We start from the raw sequence: 21,621 nt of genomic DNA, 5'->3' as shown, positions 1-21,621 counted from the left end.
ACAAATAATTTATTTCTGGAGATGCAGCGCATAGAAATAGAGAAAAAAGGTATTATTCAATAATTCAAAGCTGTGGGCTAACGCGTGTTCAACTTTTGGAGGGAACAGAATTCTTTAGTTTATTGTGAAGTTTTTTTTTTTTTATTTGATGTCAACACTAGTTGGTGATGCAATGAAACTTGGTGCATGTCTGTTTTCTTTCAGGGAGCGAGAGTTCAGAATTCTGCCAAAAATCTGGGAGTGAGAGATCGAACGCCATCATCAGTTCCAAGGTAAAAAAATATGTTCATCCATGCACCATTATGCCCATAAAAATCATCATTTTATATCCTTGATGTATCTGTTAAATGTGACTCAGATTAGAGTAGTGTCGGTACTGTGCAGACATGAACGTCCACAAAACCTAAATTACCCAATTATTCACTTTTCTTTGTTGCTCTATCATAAAAAAATAATTTAATTGATTTAATTTTTTTCCAAAATTTAAAATCCATCCTATAGACTTACAAATTACTCTTTGTGAGGGAAACAGTTTATCCCTGAAGCTGCCAGCTATATACATTCAGTCGGAGGTGGGTACAATCATCAGCTCCTGCTTGAGTGTCTCAGCCATTTAGCTACAACAAACGCTATGGAGACAATCAGCCCTTTTGAACCTTTTAGTCAAAATTTATGAACACAGCTAAGTAGCAGTATGCTGGGTATTTTACATGTGTTTTCAAAGACCAAAATTGCTGCACCCTTTGTGCATTTCTGTCATATTTTCTTCAGTTGAGATGGTTTCCTGAAAACACAATTGTGCTTCATAAATCATTTGAACACTCCTGCTCAGATTGGCTCATCTTGTGATAATATGACATTAGTCCTAAGATGTAAAGCTGCTCAGGTGATTAATAAAACTACAGAGGATGACATTGGAATGCATGGGTCTGTGAAATGCTTTTAATCCCTGCAGCTGCTCGGCCCACAGACCTGAAACCAATCAGCAGATCGCCGCTTGCTCTTTTTGCTCGTGTTTGAACGCCGTACAGTGCTGCATGCTGAATGTAATGGTGTGTCACGTCCTATATGTGTTTCTCTGATCAGGTTGTACAAGCTGTGCCAGCCTCCTCCCCCAGATGGAGATCCATAATGCAATGCATCGAAGAACATGCTGAAACATTCTGCAGGTTCAGCAATCAAACTTCTCCCTCTACCAGTTTGTTAATCTAGTTGAAGATAGTGCCTTGTATATGTCCACTCTAGCTGCCTACAATGTAAATAAAGTTTTAAATAGTATTTTAATGTTTTATATTGTGATTGTTGTACTTTATACAAACATTGTTTTTTTTTATGTATCGAAAAAGATATTGGATCTGAATGAGAAGGCAAAATGGGTCATAAATCCCATCATGTAACTGTTTCATATGTTTTTTTTCGCTGAAGATATTTTAATTTCATACTCGTTTGAATCACATAGTTACACTCCCATGCAAAAGTATTCTCAGCCCTTTAACTTCATCACTTTTCATCACATCAATGGATTGAGACAAACAGAAAGTAACAGAATTTTGGAAAGAAAATATACTTTTTAATGTTGATTTTTCCAAATAAAAATCTGAAAAGTTCAGAGGGCAAATGCGTCGTAGAATGACATTTTATAGCAGTTAGAGCATTTTTGAAGTTTTTTGGTATGTTTTTGCCAGCTTTGCAGATCCAGAAGCTGAAATTCTAGCCCATTCTCTAATGCTAAAATGGTCAAGCTAAGTCGGATTGGATGGAGAGTGTCTGTTAACATCAGTTTAAGTTTTTCCAAAGATTCCCAATTTGATTTAGGACTGGGGTCATATGAACAAATGAATATGCTTCGATCCAAGCCTGTTCATTGAGGTCTCAATGTTTTGGAAATATTTGCCATGTTTTCAAGTCTTTGCAGCATTAAGAGCCTTTCTTCTATGGTTATTTTGTTTTCAGTTCCATCTGGGTTTTCTATTCCTCCTTGGGAAAATCACCCCAACCACATGCTGCTGCCTGCACCATTCACTGCCGTATTTAGTGATGTACTTATTAATGCTGTCTTTGCCTGACCTGACGGCTTAGGTAGAGGCCATGTCTTGGTGAGCTTATATTTCCGACATATTTTCATTTTTAGATTTGGAATTCAACGTTGAGCTTAAGATGTGGTTTTATCTCCTACTCTGCTTTCAGCTTGTGCACATTTTTCTAATTGCATGATGGTTTGGTTTAACTGGACTTTTTTTTAGAGGCACCTGATTACAAACGGTGAACAAAAATGCACTTTTTGCATTTTTATTTGTAATAAATGTAAAAAACTAAACAAAACATGCCTTTCACTTCACAATTTTTTTTCTTGTTGGTCCACCACAGAAAATAAAATATTAAGATTTATATTTGTAAAGTCACACTTTTTTTTTTTTTTTTAAACTTTTTCAAGGCACTGTTAAGAAGATGTTGATTAGAAGCATACGGTATGAAAAATGACATTCATTTTGCTTAAATCAGAACCTTATCTGTCCTGTTCTGTTCGTGTTATACTTGCTGCATCAGTTCTTTCTGAATTGCTTTAAAAAAAACTCCTTGTGTTGGTGACATGATGTTAAAATGCCTCGTCAGCTTAACCTGCTGACAGTGTTATTTTTGATGTTTCTTACTGAATTTCAAAGTGTGTTTGAGTTGCGTGCACATTAGGACTTGGCGAGACATCAGTATCTCCCAGTACTTGCAAATCAGAGTCTAAATGTTCATGCAACACATTAACAGCATTATGTTTTTCATACAGACAGTACTCAGGATAAAACCATCCGTCTTACTTTTAATTGGATGTAGCTCACTCCTATGCAAGCAAAAAGAGATGTTAAAAACCTATCAATAAGCTGTTAGTGTTTCTATATTCAACTGTATGAGTAATATAAAAATAAAAATGGATTTTTATGTACATTTCATTCACACATTTGCAAATCTATTAAAGCCAATAACCACAACAGATATGTGTGTGTTTTTGTTCTTGTGGAAGAAGTATGACATGTATGAAGGCCTTAGTCTTCAACGCAGCCCAATGACCTCTGTTTCATGTCCTCCACCTCTCTCACAACCCGCTTCCTGTCTGAAAATTTCTAATAAATTCCACTAGAGCCAGTTAAACCGTAAAAAAAAGGACTTAGGTTGTACATTGGATTGCATTTGCCTGCTATGTGAATGTGTCCTTAGAATTGAGTGCTACAGTGACCTTTTCTTCATTTAGACCAATGTCCAAGTGCTTAAGAGCTACTGTCCTGCTACCTTTAGGTGCATCTCTTGTCCAACACACCTGATGGCTAAATTCCCTCGTCAGAATATTTATGGAGGTCTATTAACTATCCATCCATTTGATTCAGGTGTGGTAGAGAGGGGATTCAGGAAAAAGATGGACTTCCTGATTCAAGTTTTGAATGTATTTTCAACACAACAAAAAAAGTTAACCGAGATAGTGGGGTAAGATGATGACTCTTTACAACCTCACCATATATCCCTTGATTAAAAACAATCCAAACCATCCTTTAATAATCTAATATGGGTGCTTTAGTTTCTCTGTTTCTATGCTTTTGCGTGCAAATTGGACCGGTTGTTTCGTATAGCAACAATACGTTTATTGGCAAAACCGAAGCAGGTAGTATTAAGAGAGGCGGACAACGAAATGGGAGTGGCGGCGGCAACTCCAGCAGCCAGTGAGCGGAAGATTTGTAATCTGTCACAGAGCTGCGGAGCCGCTGGCTTCCTCAGAGGAGCCACCGACAAAGAGAGTCAGCGAGGCGACACGCAGGGGAAGGTCCCGGGCTGACTTTCCTCGCCTCTCCACGATGCTCGCCCGGTGTCAGCGCCGCCTTTTTAACGCAAATCCCGTCTGAACTTGCCTTATCCCAACCGGGAGGACAGTTCAATTTTCACAACCTCAGTTTTAGACGCCGAGACGGCTCTCCTGAAGGACGAATGACTCCACCGGCTCCCCTCTTGATTTCATTCTGCTAAAAGCTCCTGAGCGGGAGGCGACAACAGTTTCTTCATGGCGTCCCCGCAACAGTCAAGAATTCAGTCTTATCTGGAGAGGAATAAAATTGGACCCCTCTTTGAGGTGAGTGCACCAACTCTGAAGTTTATTGCCAGACACGTTTTAGGGCTGCTTTGCACCAAACATTTAATGTTATGCTGCTCCTGAACACAGATATCGTGTAATGTCACTTGATGAGAGCTGCTGTGGAATAAGGAACCGGGTCTCCTTCTCCCGCACCTCTCCGTGTAAGACGTCCCGCTGCACACCGGCAGTCAATTAAAGAACACTGCCGGCTGTGTTTACATCCACATCTCCTTCATTTTACCCCCTGTTACAGTGTCATGTATTTCAGAAGCCAGGGGCGGTCCAGAAAGTAATTTTTTTTTTTTTTTTTAAATGGGCGCCCAGATGGTGGCCACTGATAATTTTGGTGTAGCACACCTAAACCTAGGGCTCCTGTCATGTACACTGCCTTGCAAAAGTATCATGTCCTTTGAACTTTTCCACCATTTGTCACGTTATATCGTAGTTCAGTGTATTTTATTTTCATTTTATTTTGTGGAGTCAACACAATTGTGGAAAGAAAAAAAAAAGCTACAGGTTTATATTAAATATAAAGCCAGAAGTTGTGCATTGATATTCAGCTTTTCTTTGTCGCTACGTACAAGCATCATTTTTGCTGTAGTTTCAGCTGCTAGTTTTTTGGAGTACGTCTTCACCACTTCATCTGAAAATTTTTGTTAATTAAGCAAGATATTTTATGTGTGTTTTTTTAGGTCTGCACTGAACATATACTTTGATCTAAAACAATCTCTCATAGAATTAGCAACATTTTCTTACTGGCAAGTGAAACTCTACAGTCTATTTTTTTGACTTGCTCTTTTTCCACCACACATTAGGCCTTGCACATGGGCAACTCCACCCCACCTCTACCCCCAGTGAACATTTAAGTCTTATCTGACTGGAGCGCCTTCTTTCACATGCTGCGTGCCCTGCATAAAATGCAAGAATAAATCTTTTTTTTTTTCTTCCAATAATGGCATTCTTCTCACCATTCTGACCCCTAGGTGAAATTTGTGGATGTCCTGTCAGATGTATTCATCGGTCTTCATGTTGCTGATTATTCATTAATTTTCTCTAGAAATCCTTCGCAGAGCAGCTGGATTGATACCGAGGTTAAATCACACACAGGAAACTCTATTTACCGATTAGGTGACATTTCACAAACGTAAGGGCAGCTGCTCCATTTTATGTGTCAGTAAAGGGGTCTGAATATAAACGCATGCTACATTCTTTGGTTTCTTTCTTTAATTTGTTAATGAAGCAGGTGTTAATGTACAGGTGTGGTTACTGCTCCTAGAGCTACTTGGTTCAAAGCGGGGTTGCCTATGAGTGCTGACTTTGATTAGTCAGCCATAAGATCAGTTCTCATAAGGAGTTACCTGGGTGACATCTAAGCAAACCAGCAGTGGCTTAGACCACCTTTGCCTGCTGGATCATTTGCTGGCCTCATATCAGTTAATGGGCTGCATTACAGGAATCACTTGGACATGCAAATAGAGCGCTGACCTGTGCATGTTATTTTTATGTTAACCTAACTTTTTTTTTTTTTCCCCAATATGCCAATGTCTCATTTCTGTTCAACAGAACACACAAAGACGAACATGGTGTGCATTAAAATGAATCTCAAGAGCAGTAGGAAGGCTTTTTTATTTATTTATTTATTTATTTCAGCACTCTGGACAGAGACTCTTCCCTAATATGGAGTCCACCCAAGAGTGAGGACAGTAAGTCTGGAGCAGTCGATGAGGCTAAACTGCACAATGATAGGGCTCTGTGTGTGCTCTGCTTGTTTGTTTTTTCTCGCTCGGTGTTGCTCTTTCACCCGTTTCCCCCTGCTCCGTTGCTTTCTCGTGTTTGTGTTCGTTTTGAGCGCTGCTAAATTAGCTCTCCTTTATGTGACAATTCGAGACGATTAAAGCGAAGCGCAAAGGTGAAACCTCGCAATTGTGCCTCTGTGTGTGTGTGTGAGTTACAGTCTGTTTTTAACTTTCCAAACAGACTTTTCAGTCAGACCAACAAAGATATGGATCAAGCCTCTGTTGTTTATTTTAAAAGCCGCATTGTAGTGCCCAGATTTCCAGGGGAAACCGACAGCCGAGGTGAAGCAAAGGGAGGACGTTTGAAAAGTCTCCTGGGTCTTTTGCTCTACTCATGAGAAAATGATACAGTCGATGCCCCGCTGTTGCGCTTGAAAAACCTCGGCCCATTCTATTGTTGTCCCAAAGAAAATCCATTATCGTGCATTCAGCTATGGAGAAACATTTCTTGACTGGAAGAATCCAGGGGAGAACGGCGTTCCCCTTATAATGTTCTCTCATCAGATGCTGGGACTCGGTGCAGCAGAGGTAATGATGAAAAGGGGGGATGTTTAAGACAAAACAGGTTTGTCTGAAAATGTGGTAGATATTGAGAAAATACCATGTAGTTCTACACATTGCTGCAGTAATTTATGGGCCACAGTTTTGCCAGCAATTTTTCTTATTAATGTTTTTTAACATTTATGTTTTTCAAAACCAGATTTAGGTACGTCTTTTATCTAATGGGCATCTGAATGCACAAAGCTCTCTGAAACAAGGAGTCACTTATATCAGGATTCAAAGTTTATTGTCATTGTCAAAAAAGGCAACAGAATTGTGTTTGGAGTACAACACTTGGTGGTAGTAGATTTCCAAATAAAGTGCATAAGAGGTAAAAGTGACACAAGTGCTTACACACTTACGTCTTACAAAATATAAATACATAAAAACTCCCCAACCCCACTATAATAAATAAGTAGCACCGTTAATTAAATAACCTTAATGTAAACGTTATGTTTATGTTGCTAAGCATAGATGAAGGCTACGTATGGAGCTACAGCACTAAGGTTCTTAGATCCATCCCTGAATCAAATACATGACTTGTCACCAGGTCTCTGCTTGGTGACATGGTGAGGGGGCCGTTTAATTCAGGCGTGTTGGAGCAGGAATGCGTCTGAACATTGCAGGATAGTAGCTCTCCAGAACTGGAGTTTTAGATCCTGTTCTAGACTAAGATAGAAAATGATTAAGTTCATATAAAATTTGTAAATTGTGTTGTTTTTTTCAATTATAAAAAACCCCATTATCTTATCTTATTCTTTAAACCCCTTCCTGTAAAAATCAGACGACTTGGGTTGCACATTTAGTTTCTTAATGAGCATAAAAATTAGCTTAAACACTGCTGTATTGGGTGTTTTTATACGTTTGCTTTGTTTTTTTTTTGTCGTTTTATTTTTTGGCTCTTTCTGTAGAGGATTTTGATAAATTATTACTCAGTATTTTTATTTTTTTGTGATTGTGAAACGGAGTTCTTGGTTATTCTTGTAAACATGTCTCACTTTATTTAGTGCCTTGTGTTGGTCTTGTTCTGTCTGTTCAACTTACTGCTAATTAATTTTGTAGTTAGGTGTTGCATACTTAACAGCTTTGAAATTACAACACACGTGTGCTTTTCTCCATTTATAATCTTTAAAATTTTGCCTCTCAAGTGTTTACCCAGGCAACACTTTTTACTATTTATTTATTTAATTTATTTTTTACATCAAATCAAATTCTTTGGTCCATTTCTCCCTCTCCTCCGAGACATAGACCTCTTATAGTTGGCACATAGCTGCAGTATTAACCAGTGAGTGAAGGTTTATTTACTCACTCAGATGAGACGCAGCTTATGATTTGCCAGAGAATTGATTTTTTTTTTCTCACTAATGAAATGGTTGCTTTGCAAAGATGGCAAGCTGAGTCAACACTGACTGAATTTGTTCCAAGACTCAAGCAGCCTTTCATAATAACCAGAGTAATTGCACACCAAGTCATTGCAACACGTTTATGTAAATTGATATTCAGTTTGCGACTGTTGTTCTGTGGTGCATGTGTCTAGAATGACTGTTTTTGAAAGTTGTTTATATAGGAGTAGTGAAATAAAAAAAAGGTAATAAACGGTCTGCTTTTCTATGGCTCTTTAACGACGTACAAGTCTGGATCACAAATTGGCAATTCTTGTTCGTTAATGGGCATTTCTGCAACATTTGCATTTAAATGTACAGGATGGGAGAAGGCAGAAATACAGTAGTCTTTACCTTTGTCACACACGGTGTTAAACCGGTCCTCATGTTGCTCCCTGATGTGATCTGGCCTTTAAGTCCAGAAGCAATGTAAAGTTGCTGCTGGTGCACAGTGGGGGGTTGATGGATTGAATACAGTGTTGGGCTGATTGACTATCTTATTATATGCTGTTCTTTTGTTTCTAATATCAGTTTTAGTGATTATGTTCTGAATACCAGAACTTGGAAAATTTAGTATCGACTCTGTGAAGTTTAAAAAAAGTCATCCAGGACTTTCAAAGTTTAAGATCAAAAAGCAGATAAAAGCATGGTTTTGTTTTTCTTCACCCTTTATTTAAACGGGATAAAAAAAAAACTCTGTGATCGAAGATCTCTTTCACAAGGGCGTCCTGACAGTCATACATTTTGTAATGAACTCACTTTTTTTCTCTGATGCCTCTAAAATAAAATCTAGTTCAACCACTTGAGAAATTAGTTGAACATCCTGGAGACCAGCATCATAAAGACCAAGAAATGCAACAAGACAGTTTAGGAATAAATGTAGATATTTAAAAGAGAGGGATTTTTTTTCTTTTTAATTTGCTTAGAAATCCATTATTGCAGAAAAACAGGAAGACAAATTCAGTATGACATACTTTGCAATATAATAGTGCTCTTCATGCCCCCTCTTCAGTTCTGACAATGTAAATGAGACACAATTGCTTATGATCAAGTAACACTGTACCATCATTTATCTGGTCCTGGTTAAAACAGATGGGAGTGTTTTACACGAAAATATACCCGGATGATAGATGGAGTTGAACTAAAACAAGTCTTTTCATTATTAATTGCTTACTCAACCTTTGCTGATTGTGAATCTACTGTCACGTTTTGTAGTTATCGTCTCTCTTTGGAAACTTGTGCAATCACAAACTGTAATGCATTTTATTAGTAGTACATTTTTGTGAGCAGGAAAGTGTCTGTGAACATCTGTTTAAATTTTTTTTTTGCCACAGATTCTGATTTGGATTTAGGTCTGGTCTTTGCATTTAAATGTACAACTGAATAAGCTTTACTCTATCAATCAGCTGTAGCTCTATAGTTTTGGTGTTATTGCCCTGCTGAAGGAAGAATCTCTGCCCCAGTCTTGGGTCTTTTGCAGCTTTTAACAGATTTTCCCCCAGGATCACCTTGTATATAGTTCCATCAATCTTCCCATTAACTTTTAAAGCTTACGCCACCATGTTTACTGTGTTTATTTAAAGGTCTTGGCATGTTTTAACGTTTTAAGGCCAAAATGCTGGATTGTGGTCTCGCCTTCGTCCATATGTTTGTAGTGTCAGAATTTGGGAGAAATTGACTTATAATGGTTTTCTTTCTACAGTGACCTATTATTCACTACCTGTGGTTGACCTTTGAAGAACATTTCTATAGAATACCCTATGGCTTTGTAGCTTGACAGAATGCGAAAAAGTCCAGTGAGCGTGGATAGTTTTGCAAGACGCTGTGGATAGCAAAGCCTGTTGTATACGGTACAATGAGAGGTGTTGTTTTTTTGCTTGTCTCGACTGATGTAGAAAGGTGAGTTTATGGCAAAAATAGTTGGAAATTACATACTATGTGTGCATTTCTGTGGTTTATATGTAGCTTAAATTTCATCTTAAAGACGGTCTTGGTACTATATTGATTACTCATTTTCATTTTACTCTACCCCTCCTTCTGTCCTATGAATAGATTATGTGATGGTCTTAAGATTTTTGTAAAAAAAAAAAAGAGACATTTCTAATCACTGCGTTTCATTTAAATGGAAATTAGTTTGTCACTTAAACAAAAAAAAGTTTTTAATCTTAGATTGTACATTGCGCCTTTATGTCTGCTGCAATAAAGGCAGCACACCAAGTAATATGATATCATGATTTGTATGACCAAATCGGAGCCAAAATGAAGAAACTACAAATAATTTATTGTAACATAAATCTTTCTTGATTATATTGAGAGATGAAGTGTCAGCCGTGTGCTTATCATCAAATGCACATTATTAACTAATTATTAGCATATTTAAGAGGCACTGTAATGGTAAAAGAAGTCACAGGCTAATCTGGACCGTTAAAATGTGTGTTTGCATTTCCAAGGAGAACAGCTTATGCTGCTTATCACTCCAGGTACAATGTTAGGGTTATTTCCGAACAACTTGGGGTCCATCATCCTACATTTTTGTGGTTTTAAGTGGAAAGCACTTCAGACAACCATCAGTCTTTCCCAGAGTAATTGCTGCAGCTTGTGTACTTTGAGTGCACTTTTCTGACAGACATCCAAACCACTGAAACTGCATTTCAGTCTCTATAGTGGCAAGATAACATTTTAAATAAAGTTCATCAGTGTGGTTTGTGTGGGAGGAAATGAGATGAAACGGAATGAGGATTTAAACAAAAGGGTAACATGGAGAAATCCGCATGAGATGGGGACCTCTGTACCATGAAGCAGAATAAATGCAAGGCTAATTAAGGTTCAGTTCAAGACTTAATTCATATCTTGCCTATCTAGCTTATTTGGGAAACCTAAACTGCTCTGGAGCAAGTTATATTTCCAGAATAAAGGTCAAAATCATGAAAATGGTGCCTCTCAACCAGTCAATGCTGTGTAAGAATTGAAGTATAAATATTAATAACATTTCTTCTCCTCACCAAGGTACACAACATCTTTGCTTTCAGATTTAAAAACTCAAAAGTTGTTTTAGATATTCTCTTTAAAGGCTTGAGGCATAACTTTCACTTGTGCTTCAAAGACTTGAATTGACTTCAGTTAGAGACGCATTGCACAAATTTTGAAAGGACTAGATGTGCACACCAAAAGACTGTTTGTTTCACAACTGAGTTAATGTGCATCACACACTTAACTGAACCTGGTGAGGGATCAGACTGGTTTTATTTTTTTAGACCAACTAAAGAAAACTGAGTGCATTAAAATCTTGTGGGGGCAAAATTTTGAAGGAGCTAACACAGCTGATGGTGCTAGAAGATATTCTTAGAATTCAGATGGATAAAGTTTATGAGATGTAATTTTAAATATGTTGCACTAAGTGTATCGGGGGGGAGGGGATAATATTTGAATGTTGAATATTTTCTTTATCACTGCACAGTGTTAGTTTGTATAATACCCAATTTCATTTAGACTCATCCATCCATCCATTTTCTAACACCCTTGTCCCTTGGTGGGGTCGGGAGGGTTGCTGGTGCCTATCTCCAGCTAACGTTCCGGGCGAGAGGTGGGGTCAGCCTGGACAGGTCGCCAGTCTGTCGCAGGGCAACACAGAGACACACAGGACACACAACCATGCACACACACATTCACACCTAGGGAGAATTTAGACAGACYAATTAACCTAACAGTCATGTTTTTGAACTGTGGGAGGAAACCGGAGTACCCTGAGAAAACCCACGCATGCACAGGGAGAACATGCAAACTCCATGCAGAAAGACCGGGGCTGGGAATTGAACCCAAAACCTTCTTGCTGCAAGGCAAAAGCTCTACCAACTGCGCCACTGTGCAGCCCATATTTAGACTCATTGTATAATTTTCTAATAAAGTTAAAAGCAACAAAGTAGGCTTGCAGATGATGCCACCATGCCGCAGTCTCTTTTATTGGCTGTGGACGACACACATTTACAGCTTGGTCGATGATCAGTTCAAACTACCCAACTGCACCCAGATCAGCCTTAAAAATGTTGTTTGACTGTGACTGAGGTCAGCTCTGGTATGTTCCCCTCACACATTTGCAGACTCCAGTCTTCACCTCCTCTCACACTCAGATTTTGTGCCGACTCGCCCTGTTGACTGACCACAACTAGTGCAGCCTCATGCAGACTTTCAGCTTGGAATCAATGGGATAGGCAGAGACTTCAATATTTCACTTTCAACAATCTTTATCTCAAGTATTTAGGATTAAAAGCAAGTGGCAAGTGTATGAATATGACTGCGTGTGCACTTTGGTATATTTTTTTGTCCTGTGCTTTATAAAGGATATTTTGCTTTCTTGCTTACATGCTTTGTTGTATTTCACAAAATGTATCATGTCAAGACAAAATGACTTAACATCATCTGTAAAGCCCTTCAGTGGAAGGCTAGTAGTTTGAGCTTGTTTTTTCTTAATGTGAAACCACATAGCTCTTGAACATTCATCAAGATTTTTGATTAAACTTTTCCTATTATATATGAGTTTTAACAGCTTTCAATATGAGGGGGTCAAACCTAATAGAGATGCTTAAATACTTTTGAATTTGAAAATTCTAAAAAAATGTTTTCTTAAAACTCAAGACCTTCTAAAATGCATATAAAGGTTCATATAAACTTCTGTGTTGTGGCATAAAACTATTTTTAGTCTTGCTATCTCTGCAAGCTTAAAAAAAAACAACAGTTGAAGACAATTCAGAAAACACTTGCATTGATGAGCTTTTGTTCATTCTTTGTGATGCTCTCCAGGTGATATGACAAAAGTGTGGTCTCGCATGGGTTAACACAGCTCCCCCTTCAGGCGTAGTTACGGTAATTACTACCAGACAGGCGTGCAGTTGAAAACAGCCCAAGGCCAGGTTCATCCTGTGGGGCTGCTGGAAAGAGTGAGGAGGGAAAGACGTCGTACCTCGTCGGATCAGACAGTCAAACGATGAGTGAAGGGCGATCTGTGGGAGACTCAGAGCACGGAACGTGCCGGAGAAAGGAACAAGGCTGTGTTTTTGTTTGCCCGTGTGTGTGTGAGGAGAGCAGAAGGAAAGCGAAGGAGAGTACAGCAGCTTCAGTGCATGCTAATCAACTTATCATGTCCAATTACAGCCCAACCTGATGGCTGACTGCTGAGAGTCACTGATGGTCAAGCTGCTTGAGTAGGAGAGAAGATGATGTTATAGCTGTTTGGAGAGAGAAAAAATAATAATTTTTGACTTGTAGATTACAACTTCTCTGCCTTTTTGAATGGCCTCTTCTCTCAGCTTTCCCATTTTGAAGCATACCTAAAAGAAATGGTTGTCTAAGTCACTTCATAATTATTAACAAGAACAAGAAGCTTCCAAACACTGGGATAAACCTGAAGGAGTAAAGTACAGATTTAAAAACCATGAACAGTCTTGAGGAAACAAACAAACAAAAAAAGGGTAGAACGTCTCAAAAAAGCTTGCTTAATCATTTTTTAGGTGGGATTATGGTTGGTATTTTTCTGATTTTAAAATCAGACTGTCGCAAAAAAGTAACTGGAAAAGAAAGCTGTAGTTTCTTGTATACATGAAACTAATAAAGTAAAAGAGACAGGATAATGATCAGTAATGCATCACATAACGCAGATAATGTGGTAAGAATATATTTTTTCTTTCTTCTCCGTCACAAAAGTGCTGTCAGGGGAGCTTGAAGGCATCAAGCCTCTTATCTTCAAAAACTAAAAACAAACAAGCCTGCAATGCTTTTGGAGATGAAAAGCACACACGCAGCATCTATTGTCTGGCTTATGTGCTTTGACAGATTTTTTATTATTTTTTTTCTTCCCATGACAATTCATGCCAGATATATTTTACATCTCAGTATATGGAGACACCGACAGCACAAGCTTCTCCACCAATCATGTGCAGCTGTCACCGGGATGATAAAGTTCTGCACGTGCTATTGGTTGCCTGAAAAGTGGCGGCGGCAGTTCTTTTCGAAAAGCTCAGCATTTTTTATTTTTATGTTGTTTTTTTTTTTTTTGTCTGGATGCAGCCACACAAAAAAGCAGAGCACTCAGGAAAAAAAAATGCTGTGTGCAGGAATGCTTCTTTTATTGGTGGTCATGGGAAACGTGACGGAAACTTTACTACATTTCAGCAGAGAGAAGGACAAGCAGGGCAACGAGTTAAAAGATGACCGCCTCAGTTTAGTTCAAGGTATTGTGCTTTAATCACTGAAAACTCAGAAATAATCTGAGGATTTTATGTTGCTCTTCTAGTGAAACGTACTCAAGAGCGAGGCCAGAAAACCACTGTTGTATTGCTGTGCCTTTTTGTTTTTTCCATTCACATGTAAATATGACTAAAACTGAAAGTAGCTTTAATTCTCAGTAATCCATGGAGCATACGACTTCCATGCTCAAACGAATAAGAGAGAGGTTACACTCACTTAATCCTACCAGCCTAGGATTTATTAGATTAACAAATTAGTTTACCAAATTGCACACAATACGTAAAACATAGTGCACCACAAACAATACAAATATCCTTCTGTACACAAGTGATGCACCATGTTATCACTGTCCCAATAAATCCCTGCACTTTGCAAAAACAATCCCTTTGAGTTTGACTCCTACCAAGTTTTTTTTTTTAACTGGACTCTTAAACACACACTCAGTTTTCCCACCACAAATGGGTTGTCCAAGTGCTGTGCCGGGTCTTTAATGCATCAAAGCAACACTTAAACCATGACACTTTCACCTCCAGGTTCTTTTCCCAGAATGGTGTATTTGGTTTAGGCCACATCTCCTCTGTTCTTGTGTCCACTTACATCTTACTCTTGTCTGTCCCCCCAAAAAAACATTATTCCAGAAGACTTCTTGTTTTTGTTTCTGTTGATTTTTCTTATTTTTTAAGTATTTACATGGATCCAGTTGCATATATTTTTAGATTAAGGAATATATGTGTGAATTTCTTCATGTCAAGAGGAAATGTTTCTCCCTCTGAGATCGTTTTATGCCAATGTTGGAGATTAGCTTGCTTCAAATCTGTATGGACTGTCAGAAAGTAGTTTTAAGTTTTACTGATCTTACCCAGTCTAAAAAGGAAAATTTTGAGGGAGGGGAGAAGGATTTTGTAAAGTATGCATTTCTTGACCCATATTTCTGACTTTTTTTTAATATGATCTAGAACATAGAAGTAAGAAAAGTGTGAAATATAAAAAGCCGAAGATCAATATCTGTCCCTCCACTGCTCTTATTTTCTGCATTATGTCTTCTGATTGTTTACATAAAGTCTGGATGTTATCCAGCAGCATCCCTCTCCATCTCTTTCTGTCCATTGTTCTATCTGCTACCCTCTCTTTTCCATTTTCAGTCGACGTGGCGCACATTATACAGAAACGCAGACGTCACTGCAACCTGTGGGACGGCTTTGTATTCCCAAATTTTATTAAGATGGAGAATGAGAACAAATGGCAGATGGTGGCCTGTCATCCAGGTGACAAGTTGCCCTCCAGAGATGAGCTCTTGCTGCACTGTTTCTTTTTATTATTTTTTTTACATTTTTACTCGAGGACAATTTGTGGAGAAATTGTCGAACAAAAAGTCTTGTTTTTGTTGGGGGTTACAAATGTGTCACAGATGGTATCTTACAAATATGGAACATTGTAAATGCAATGACAAAACTTTACGTGCACTTATTATGAAGACTAATGTCATATTAATTAAGGCCTTTAATGATTTATTCAAACAGGTCAATTTTCAGGACTCTGCAACATAATACTTAAATCTTTATTTTCTAAATAATTATAAAGATCATTTTTTAGCACCCGTGAGACTGACCAGTAGAACGGGAAAGTTCAGTACAATCTGTAAGAATCTACGAAGGGGGATTGTGTGTTTAGTAATGATGTAACGTTACACATTTGTACCAAAAATATATGATGCACCCCTGTCAGTTCGGTACACAAATGTATCAAACACATACATAGCTTTGTTTTATACCAGAACAAGTGTGTAAGGTTTGTGTGGAACTAAGTGTGCAACTTTAAAAATATGACGCTAGAAGAAAACGGAGAGGATTCCCACTATCAATAAATAACATGTATTTCCTTCAGTTAAAAGAAATAATCTTAAGCTACAGAAGTGCTTTTCTTATGAATCATATTTATAAAGTTGTTGTTTTTTTCCCCTCTTATTGTGAAGATTTTTAGCTCGGCACGAAACGGATGACAAGTTATTTTTGAGACCTGTTTCTTGGAGGATTGAAGTACTCAAAACAGCAATTCCCTATTTTACTCAAATTCAAAATCTCAATACCTTGTCGATGTAACATGTAACCCTATTCATATTTAAACGGATGTTTTGTCTAGCACTCATAACAGTTAAAGTAGAGATTTTCTTGATTTTTTTGTTGTACCAGCCTTCTCTCCTTCAGTCTGCCTTTCCCCGTTTGCTCCCTTCTCCTTTTCAACTTGCTTCCACTTTCCTTGTCTTTGTTTAAACTGCAGGGCAGCGGGCAGTATCAGTGAGAGTATCATGACTGTCACTGTTCTCGGAAGAAGTCCTTGATAGCTTCCAAGGACACAGTTTGTTTCTTGGCTAGCTGACAGATTGTCAATTACTGGGGCCCAGCGAAACTTCCTTAGGCATGCGGATATCTGTTCCGGCATCAGATCTGTACCAGATATGGACTGCATTTCTGGCTTGCTAATGTCACCTTTAGCTTTCTCCAAGGCCCCTAGTGCATAGTGAGAGTCTGAGACGATCCTCTTTGCCCATTGAGACAGATGATTGTTCTGCTGAAAATATCAAATTGCATAGTATATAAGATTAAACTCTGGCTTCATGTGGAAATCTTAGCCAAATGTGTCTATAATAAACAAGAGTCATGTTATATGAAACGCATAATTACTTTAGAAAGCAATAGGGTGAGATTGTGTTGCCTGTCTGTTCGGTAAATGTGTGCAGAAAGGGGGAGACTAGATACCACTGGACCAATTAGTGCTGCTGTTCCTTGTCTCTGTTGCAGTCTTTTTTTTTTTTCAGAAGAAAATCGTTGGTTGTCTCTATAGATACGTTTCATTCTCCAGAATATTAAATCCATTTTGCTGACCCTGCTAAGATGAAGTGTCCTTATTTATGAACGCTACCTTTAGCGACTGCCAACCGGGAAGTTTCAAGAAATTGTGTTTTGACAATGTTCAATAGTAGAGGTTGGGGGCAACAAGTTGAGTGTCTCCTTTTCTACAAGAACTACCACTTGACCTAAAAAATACATAATTGCACTAGTTCTGAAGATTCTATAGGTCAAGGTTTGTTTCTGCAATATTACTCAATTTCTTAAGTGATCTCTAATCAAATATGTCAGTAATGGTATAAAACTAAACTTGACAGGAAAAAAAAGAAAATGCTGAGGGAATTCAGCCATGTGATTGAGGTGTGTTGGGGAAGGCATGCATCTAAAATCTGCAGAAGGATGGCTCTGAAGGACTGGACTCGGGCACCCTTACTTTAGATTCTACTTTTTTGTGTTTCGTTGTACTCTGCATGAAATACACCCCTGACATTTGTAACAAATGAAAAGTTGAATCGGCAGGTAATTTTCAGGATAGGCACTCCTGAAGTTACATTAAACTATTCATTGTTAGACCATCATCTTAATTTGTTGGCTTGGAGACCGCCTCACAGCATTGCACACTAAAGATAAATCGTATCCCCCAAGTTAGCCATCAGCTTGAGACATCACCCAATAAACCCCATGCATGAGGATGTTTTACCAGCAGGCTACAGATGTATCCAGAAGAGCTGCCATTTTCTAACAATCCCTGGGATATGCCCATCTGTTTTGCTATCCACCGTGCATCATGCACTCCAATTATACCTGTATGCGTGTGCTCACCAATTGGAAAACACAAAAATAATCTTTTAAAGAAAGATGATCTATTCTTTAAACGTAAACTTTTACTGTGAATGTTACCTTTTCTCTCTGATGAGCATGCACATGACTTTACCTTCTGCTGGAATGCGAGTGTGTGTCCTCTGTTCAAACAGCTGCACCTGCAGCTTGGAGGGAAACATGCCAGCTCCGTCCCCCGTTTGTCCATTCACATGCTGTTTGCTGTCACAGCTGTTGGGCTTGGTCAGGAATGTCCCCCTGAACAATTACTTGATTAGCTTTCTGAGCACACGAAAGCACAGCCAAGGCTTGCTACAATACAGCTTTGTCCCTTCCCACCCCCTAAAACACACATATAAATGTGGAAACATGTCTCCAAGGGAAAACTCATGCAGCCTCTTAAGAGAGCTACTTGATGTGGTTTACTACATAGCATGTGCTCAGAAGTTTTTACATGCAATCGCACGCACACACATGCTGTTGAAGCCATATTGGACTGCCAATTCACTGCAGCCCACTAATGGGTTCTTTGCTTCAATGCAGAAGCTCTGCTCAGCTGCTCTGACAAAATGGTCAGAGTTCTTTCTCATATCCCAACGATGCACAATTTTACTTGTACAGTTGCTGAAAAAGAGTTTGTCTTTGTCAAGTCTGGGGGAAAAAATAAACTACAGATCGTTTTACAGTCAGTGGACGCGCTTCATGCTTCATCACTCCCAAGTTTGCTGTCATGACGGCATTCTTCAGTGCGGATTCTGTTGTTGAGGGAAGAACACCGTTAGCTGTTTTCACAATCTGTGTTGGTGTTGCCAAAGTAAACACAGAGTTGTAAGAGATATGTTTGTTATTGAGGCAAAGAGTGAGTGAAAGCAAGACTCTTACGTCAGCTGCCATGGAGGCAGATTGGAGTAAAGTCTGTTTTTATTTTGAGATTTTAAAATGTCATTGATTTATGATACTCCAACTCTAAGAAGTAAGAGTGTTCATTCTCTAAGCAATACACAAACGCTGAGTTTGTCGCTAGTAGCTCTGATGTCGCTAAATGCTAACACAGTGCATATTAAACATGCTTTAAAATGCAAACTTTTTAAACATTTTTGTTTTGAAATGGTGAAATTTGAAAGTGGTCTCCCATGCAACAGCATGGTGTCGCCTTTGCTGTCACAAGTAATTAGCACTAATGGCAGGAAGGACAGAAATGGTCCTTTTGAATGTTTCACTTTTCTTGCATTATAATTGGTAAAGTGAGAGCCGGTCCAAATCTGATGGTCATCTTTACAAAAACCAGAGTTCATAAAATGACTGCAAATTTCTGACCAGTCTCTTTATTGTACTCACATAATATCTTGTGTGTGTATCTTATGCAAGTGTTCTTCGCATTGACTAGGTTAATCTGCCTATGAAGAGGTGTAGTGTAGGCATTGGGTGTTATTAGTTAGGACATGATTGCTCATTTGGTGACGAGCTCCCATCGTGACTTTGATCAGCCTCTAATTAGCTTGCAGAGAGAGAGGGGGGTCTCCTCCCCCAGCACCTGTCGCTGGGACTCCCTCTGTGAATTCATTTTTTTCTGCACTCTGAAAATGTTCTTCCTCGTGGCAGCTTTTACTTATTAGTCACAATTATTAATTTTAATGAGCATGTCTGTTAACTTTAACATTACAGAATGAATATTAAAAACCTAGCAGCTTTAACACATTTTGATGTGTTGCAACTTTTCAGTTCAGTGTAGTTTAGAGATTTTATGTTAAAGGCCGACAACTTATTAAAGGAAGCAATAGAATATGTTTTAAATTTTTTGGGCAAAATTCAGAAAAGTGGCATAATGCTGCACTTTTTTTTTAGAATACCCATAAAGTCCAATGTAACCATTTGCTGTTTACAGAAGTAGCAAATAGTCTACCTGCACATCGTACAACCTCAGAGTAAATACAGCTGATTTGGAAAGGTCTTCTGAGATTTTCCATAACATTTATGAGCCAGCAACATCACAGAGACCAAGGAACGCAGCAGACACGCCAGGGATAACATTGTGGGGACGTTGAAAGCAGGGTTTGACTATAAAACAATATTCCAAGCTTTTAGTGAGCAGAGAGCCACAGCGATTGTGGGACAACGTGTTGAGGGAGCTACTGTCAGTCACGCACTCGAGAAATCATTCCTTTTTACGGAGGAGCTGCTAAAAATAGAATGATGTTGACATAAAGCCAAATGTACATAATATGTACAGCCATGTGCTGTACCTATTAAGCACAAGGAGGAGGTTGGTCTGGTTAGATGAGGGCAAAATTGCACATTATTCTGCAAGCAACATCCACAAGTTCATTTGAGAATCTGTGACAAGAAATTTGTTGTTTACATGAAGCTCTCCGTCCAAGCCGGCTAAGCTTGAGCTATTTGTGATGTGTAAAGCTGCTGGAAACAAGCCCTAAAGTATACCTTCAGAGTGTTGACTCAGGGAGCTGAATACAAATGCATGCCACAAATAAAAAATATGAAGTTATTTTCTTGCACTTTATTCAAGTACATGTTGGTCTATCACCTAATCCAAATAACAAATGCATGAAAGAGTTACAGTAGCGTGAAATGATGTGAAGAAGATGAGAGGGCATCAATTCGTTTGCAAGGCACCGTGAATGTGGTTGCAAGTGATATTGCTTATGCTGATTACAGAAAGTTGGTGCAGCGTGAAAAATTAAAACAATAACAGCAAACAAAAATAGTTTCTTTGAGCAAATTTGCACACAGATGGTATCGACGCAAACTTCGACCTCCAAGGATCGGGAACCCTCTGAGCAGTTAAAGCTGGTCAGACTTTATTCACATACTGACAACTATAAATTGTATACTATCCGTGTATTGTTACCATGCCAACCCCCAAAATTTTAGACTTTACAACACTTACCTGTTTCATCAGAATCGGTGTAGCAGATGGTGAAGAAAAACAAAACATGGCCTCGGAGAACAAGTGATTACCCCAATGGTGAAATGTTTTGTTTACTCGTGAGCAGTTAGGTTTAAGCATGCAAGTTTGCTGCTATTTAATTGGTACAAAGGGGAATATTGCTTGCCTTGACTTTTTGATTTTAAAGACCTTGACACAGAGCGCTGTAAATTAGTAAATCTTCTCCAAACATAAACCCTTCTAGCAACTCTTCATAGAGAAGTTGGCAACAAATGAACCACTGAGATGTGGGATTGTGTTTGTCAAACTCAACTTGTTGATTGTCCATTGGCCACATTCTTCTGTCTGATTGAACAGCTTTCATCTGATGTTTTTCTCTGCTCCTGTAGGAGTTGATGACCAAGCTGATAACTGAGACTCCAGACCATCCAATCCCATTTCTTATTGATCACCTGCAGACCAAGCAAGACAGCCCGGGCAAACTGCACAGAGCTTTCTCTGGATCAGCAGCTCTGTGGGCACAGAGTTCCCCAGGTTGGTAAAAACACACACATTCAAACACACACACTCACACATGGCCTATTCTGTGTTACCTTTACCTTGAACGTATGACCTTACATGCGGGAAAGGTAACTGACTGAATTGTGTTGTAGCTGCATGCTGGAAAACCAATGGGATTGGCTTGCTCCTCTGCTCAGTCACAGTGCTAACCGGTGTTAGCAAAACACAAAAAAAGTGCAACTTCTCAGAATTTAACAATTGTAGTAACCTGTCTCCTAATAAACATTATACAGTACTCAAAATACCTGTGTTAGATTTTAATGTTTGCTAATGAGAAACTACCAGTGGTGGAGAAAGTACTCAAAAAATGTACTTAAGTAAAAGTACAAATACACAGTCAAAAATGTACTTAAGTAAAAGTCAAAGTACCACATTAACATTTTACTTAAGTAAAAGTAAAAAAGTCCTGGCTTTTAAAAAT

At 38.6% G+C, this 21,621-nt stretch overlaps 2 protein-coding genes across 4 annotated transcripts in view; both read left to right on the top strand.

The window, feature by feature from the left end:
• The window catches only part of prex2 (phosphatidylinositol-3,4,5-trisphosphate-dependent Rac exchange factor 2), a 96,543-nt gene extending 94,198 nt beyond the window's left edge, over positions 1 to 2,345 (top strand). For all 3 annotated transcript variants that reach the window (XM_008396340.2, XM_017301983.1, XM_008396341.2), the window contains 2 exons: positions 205 to 272; positions 1,087 to 2,345. In XM_008396340.2, coding sequence (XP_008394562.1) covers positions 205 to 272; positions 1,087 to 1,132 — 114 coding nt within the window. In that variant the 3' untranslated portion in view covers positions 1,133 to 2,345. The remainder of the gene's footprint in view (positions 1 to 204; positions 273 to 1,086) is intronic.
• A 1,087-nt stretch (positions 2,346 to 3,432) lies between these two features.
• Positions 3,433 to 21,621, top strand: part of lg20h8orf34 (linkage group 20 C8orf34 homolog) — an 88,509-nt gene continuing 70,320 nt past the window's right edge. Inside the window, exons 1-2 of the mRNA XM_017301774.1 lie at positions 3,433 to 4,108; positions 21,029 to 21,177. Of these exons, the coding sequence (XP_017157263.1) occupies positions 4,040 to 4,108; positions 21,029 to 21,177 (218 nt within the window). The 5' untranslated portion in view covers positions 3,433 to 4,039. The remainder of the gene's footprint in view (positions 4,109 to 21,028; positions 21,178 to 21,621) is intronic.

Source organism: Poecilia reticulata, linkage group LG20, assembly GCF_000633615.1.
Source record: "Poecilia reticulata strain Guanapo linkage group LG20, Guppy_female_1.0+MT, whole genome shotgun sequence".
Classification (NCBI taxonomy): domain Eukaryota; kingdom Metazoa; phylum Chordata; class Actinopteri; order Cyprinodontiformes; family Poeciliidae; genus Poecilia; species Poecilia reticulata.
Note: the sequence above shows the minus strand (reverse complement) of the source record. Positions and strands in the feature narration are given on the sequence as shown.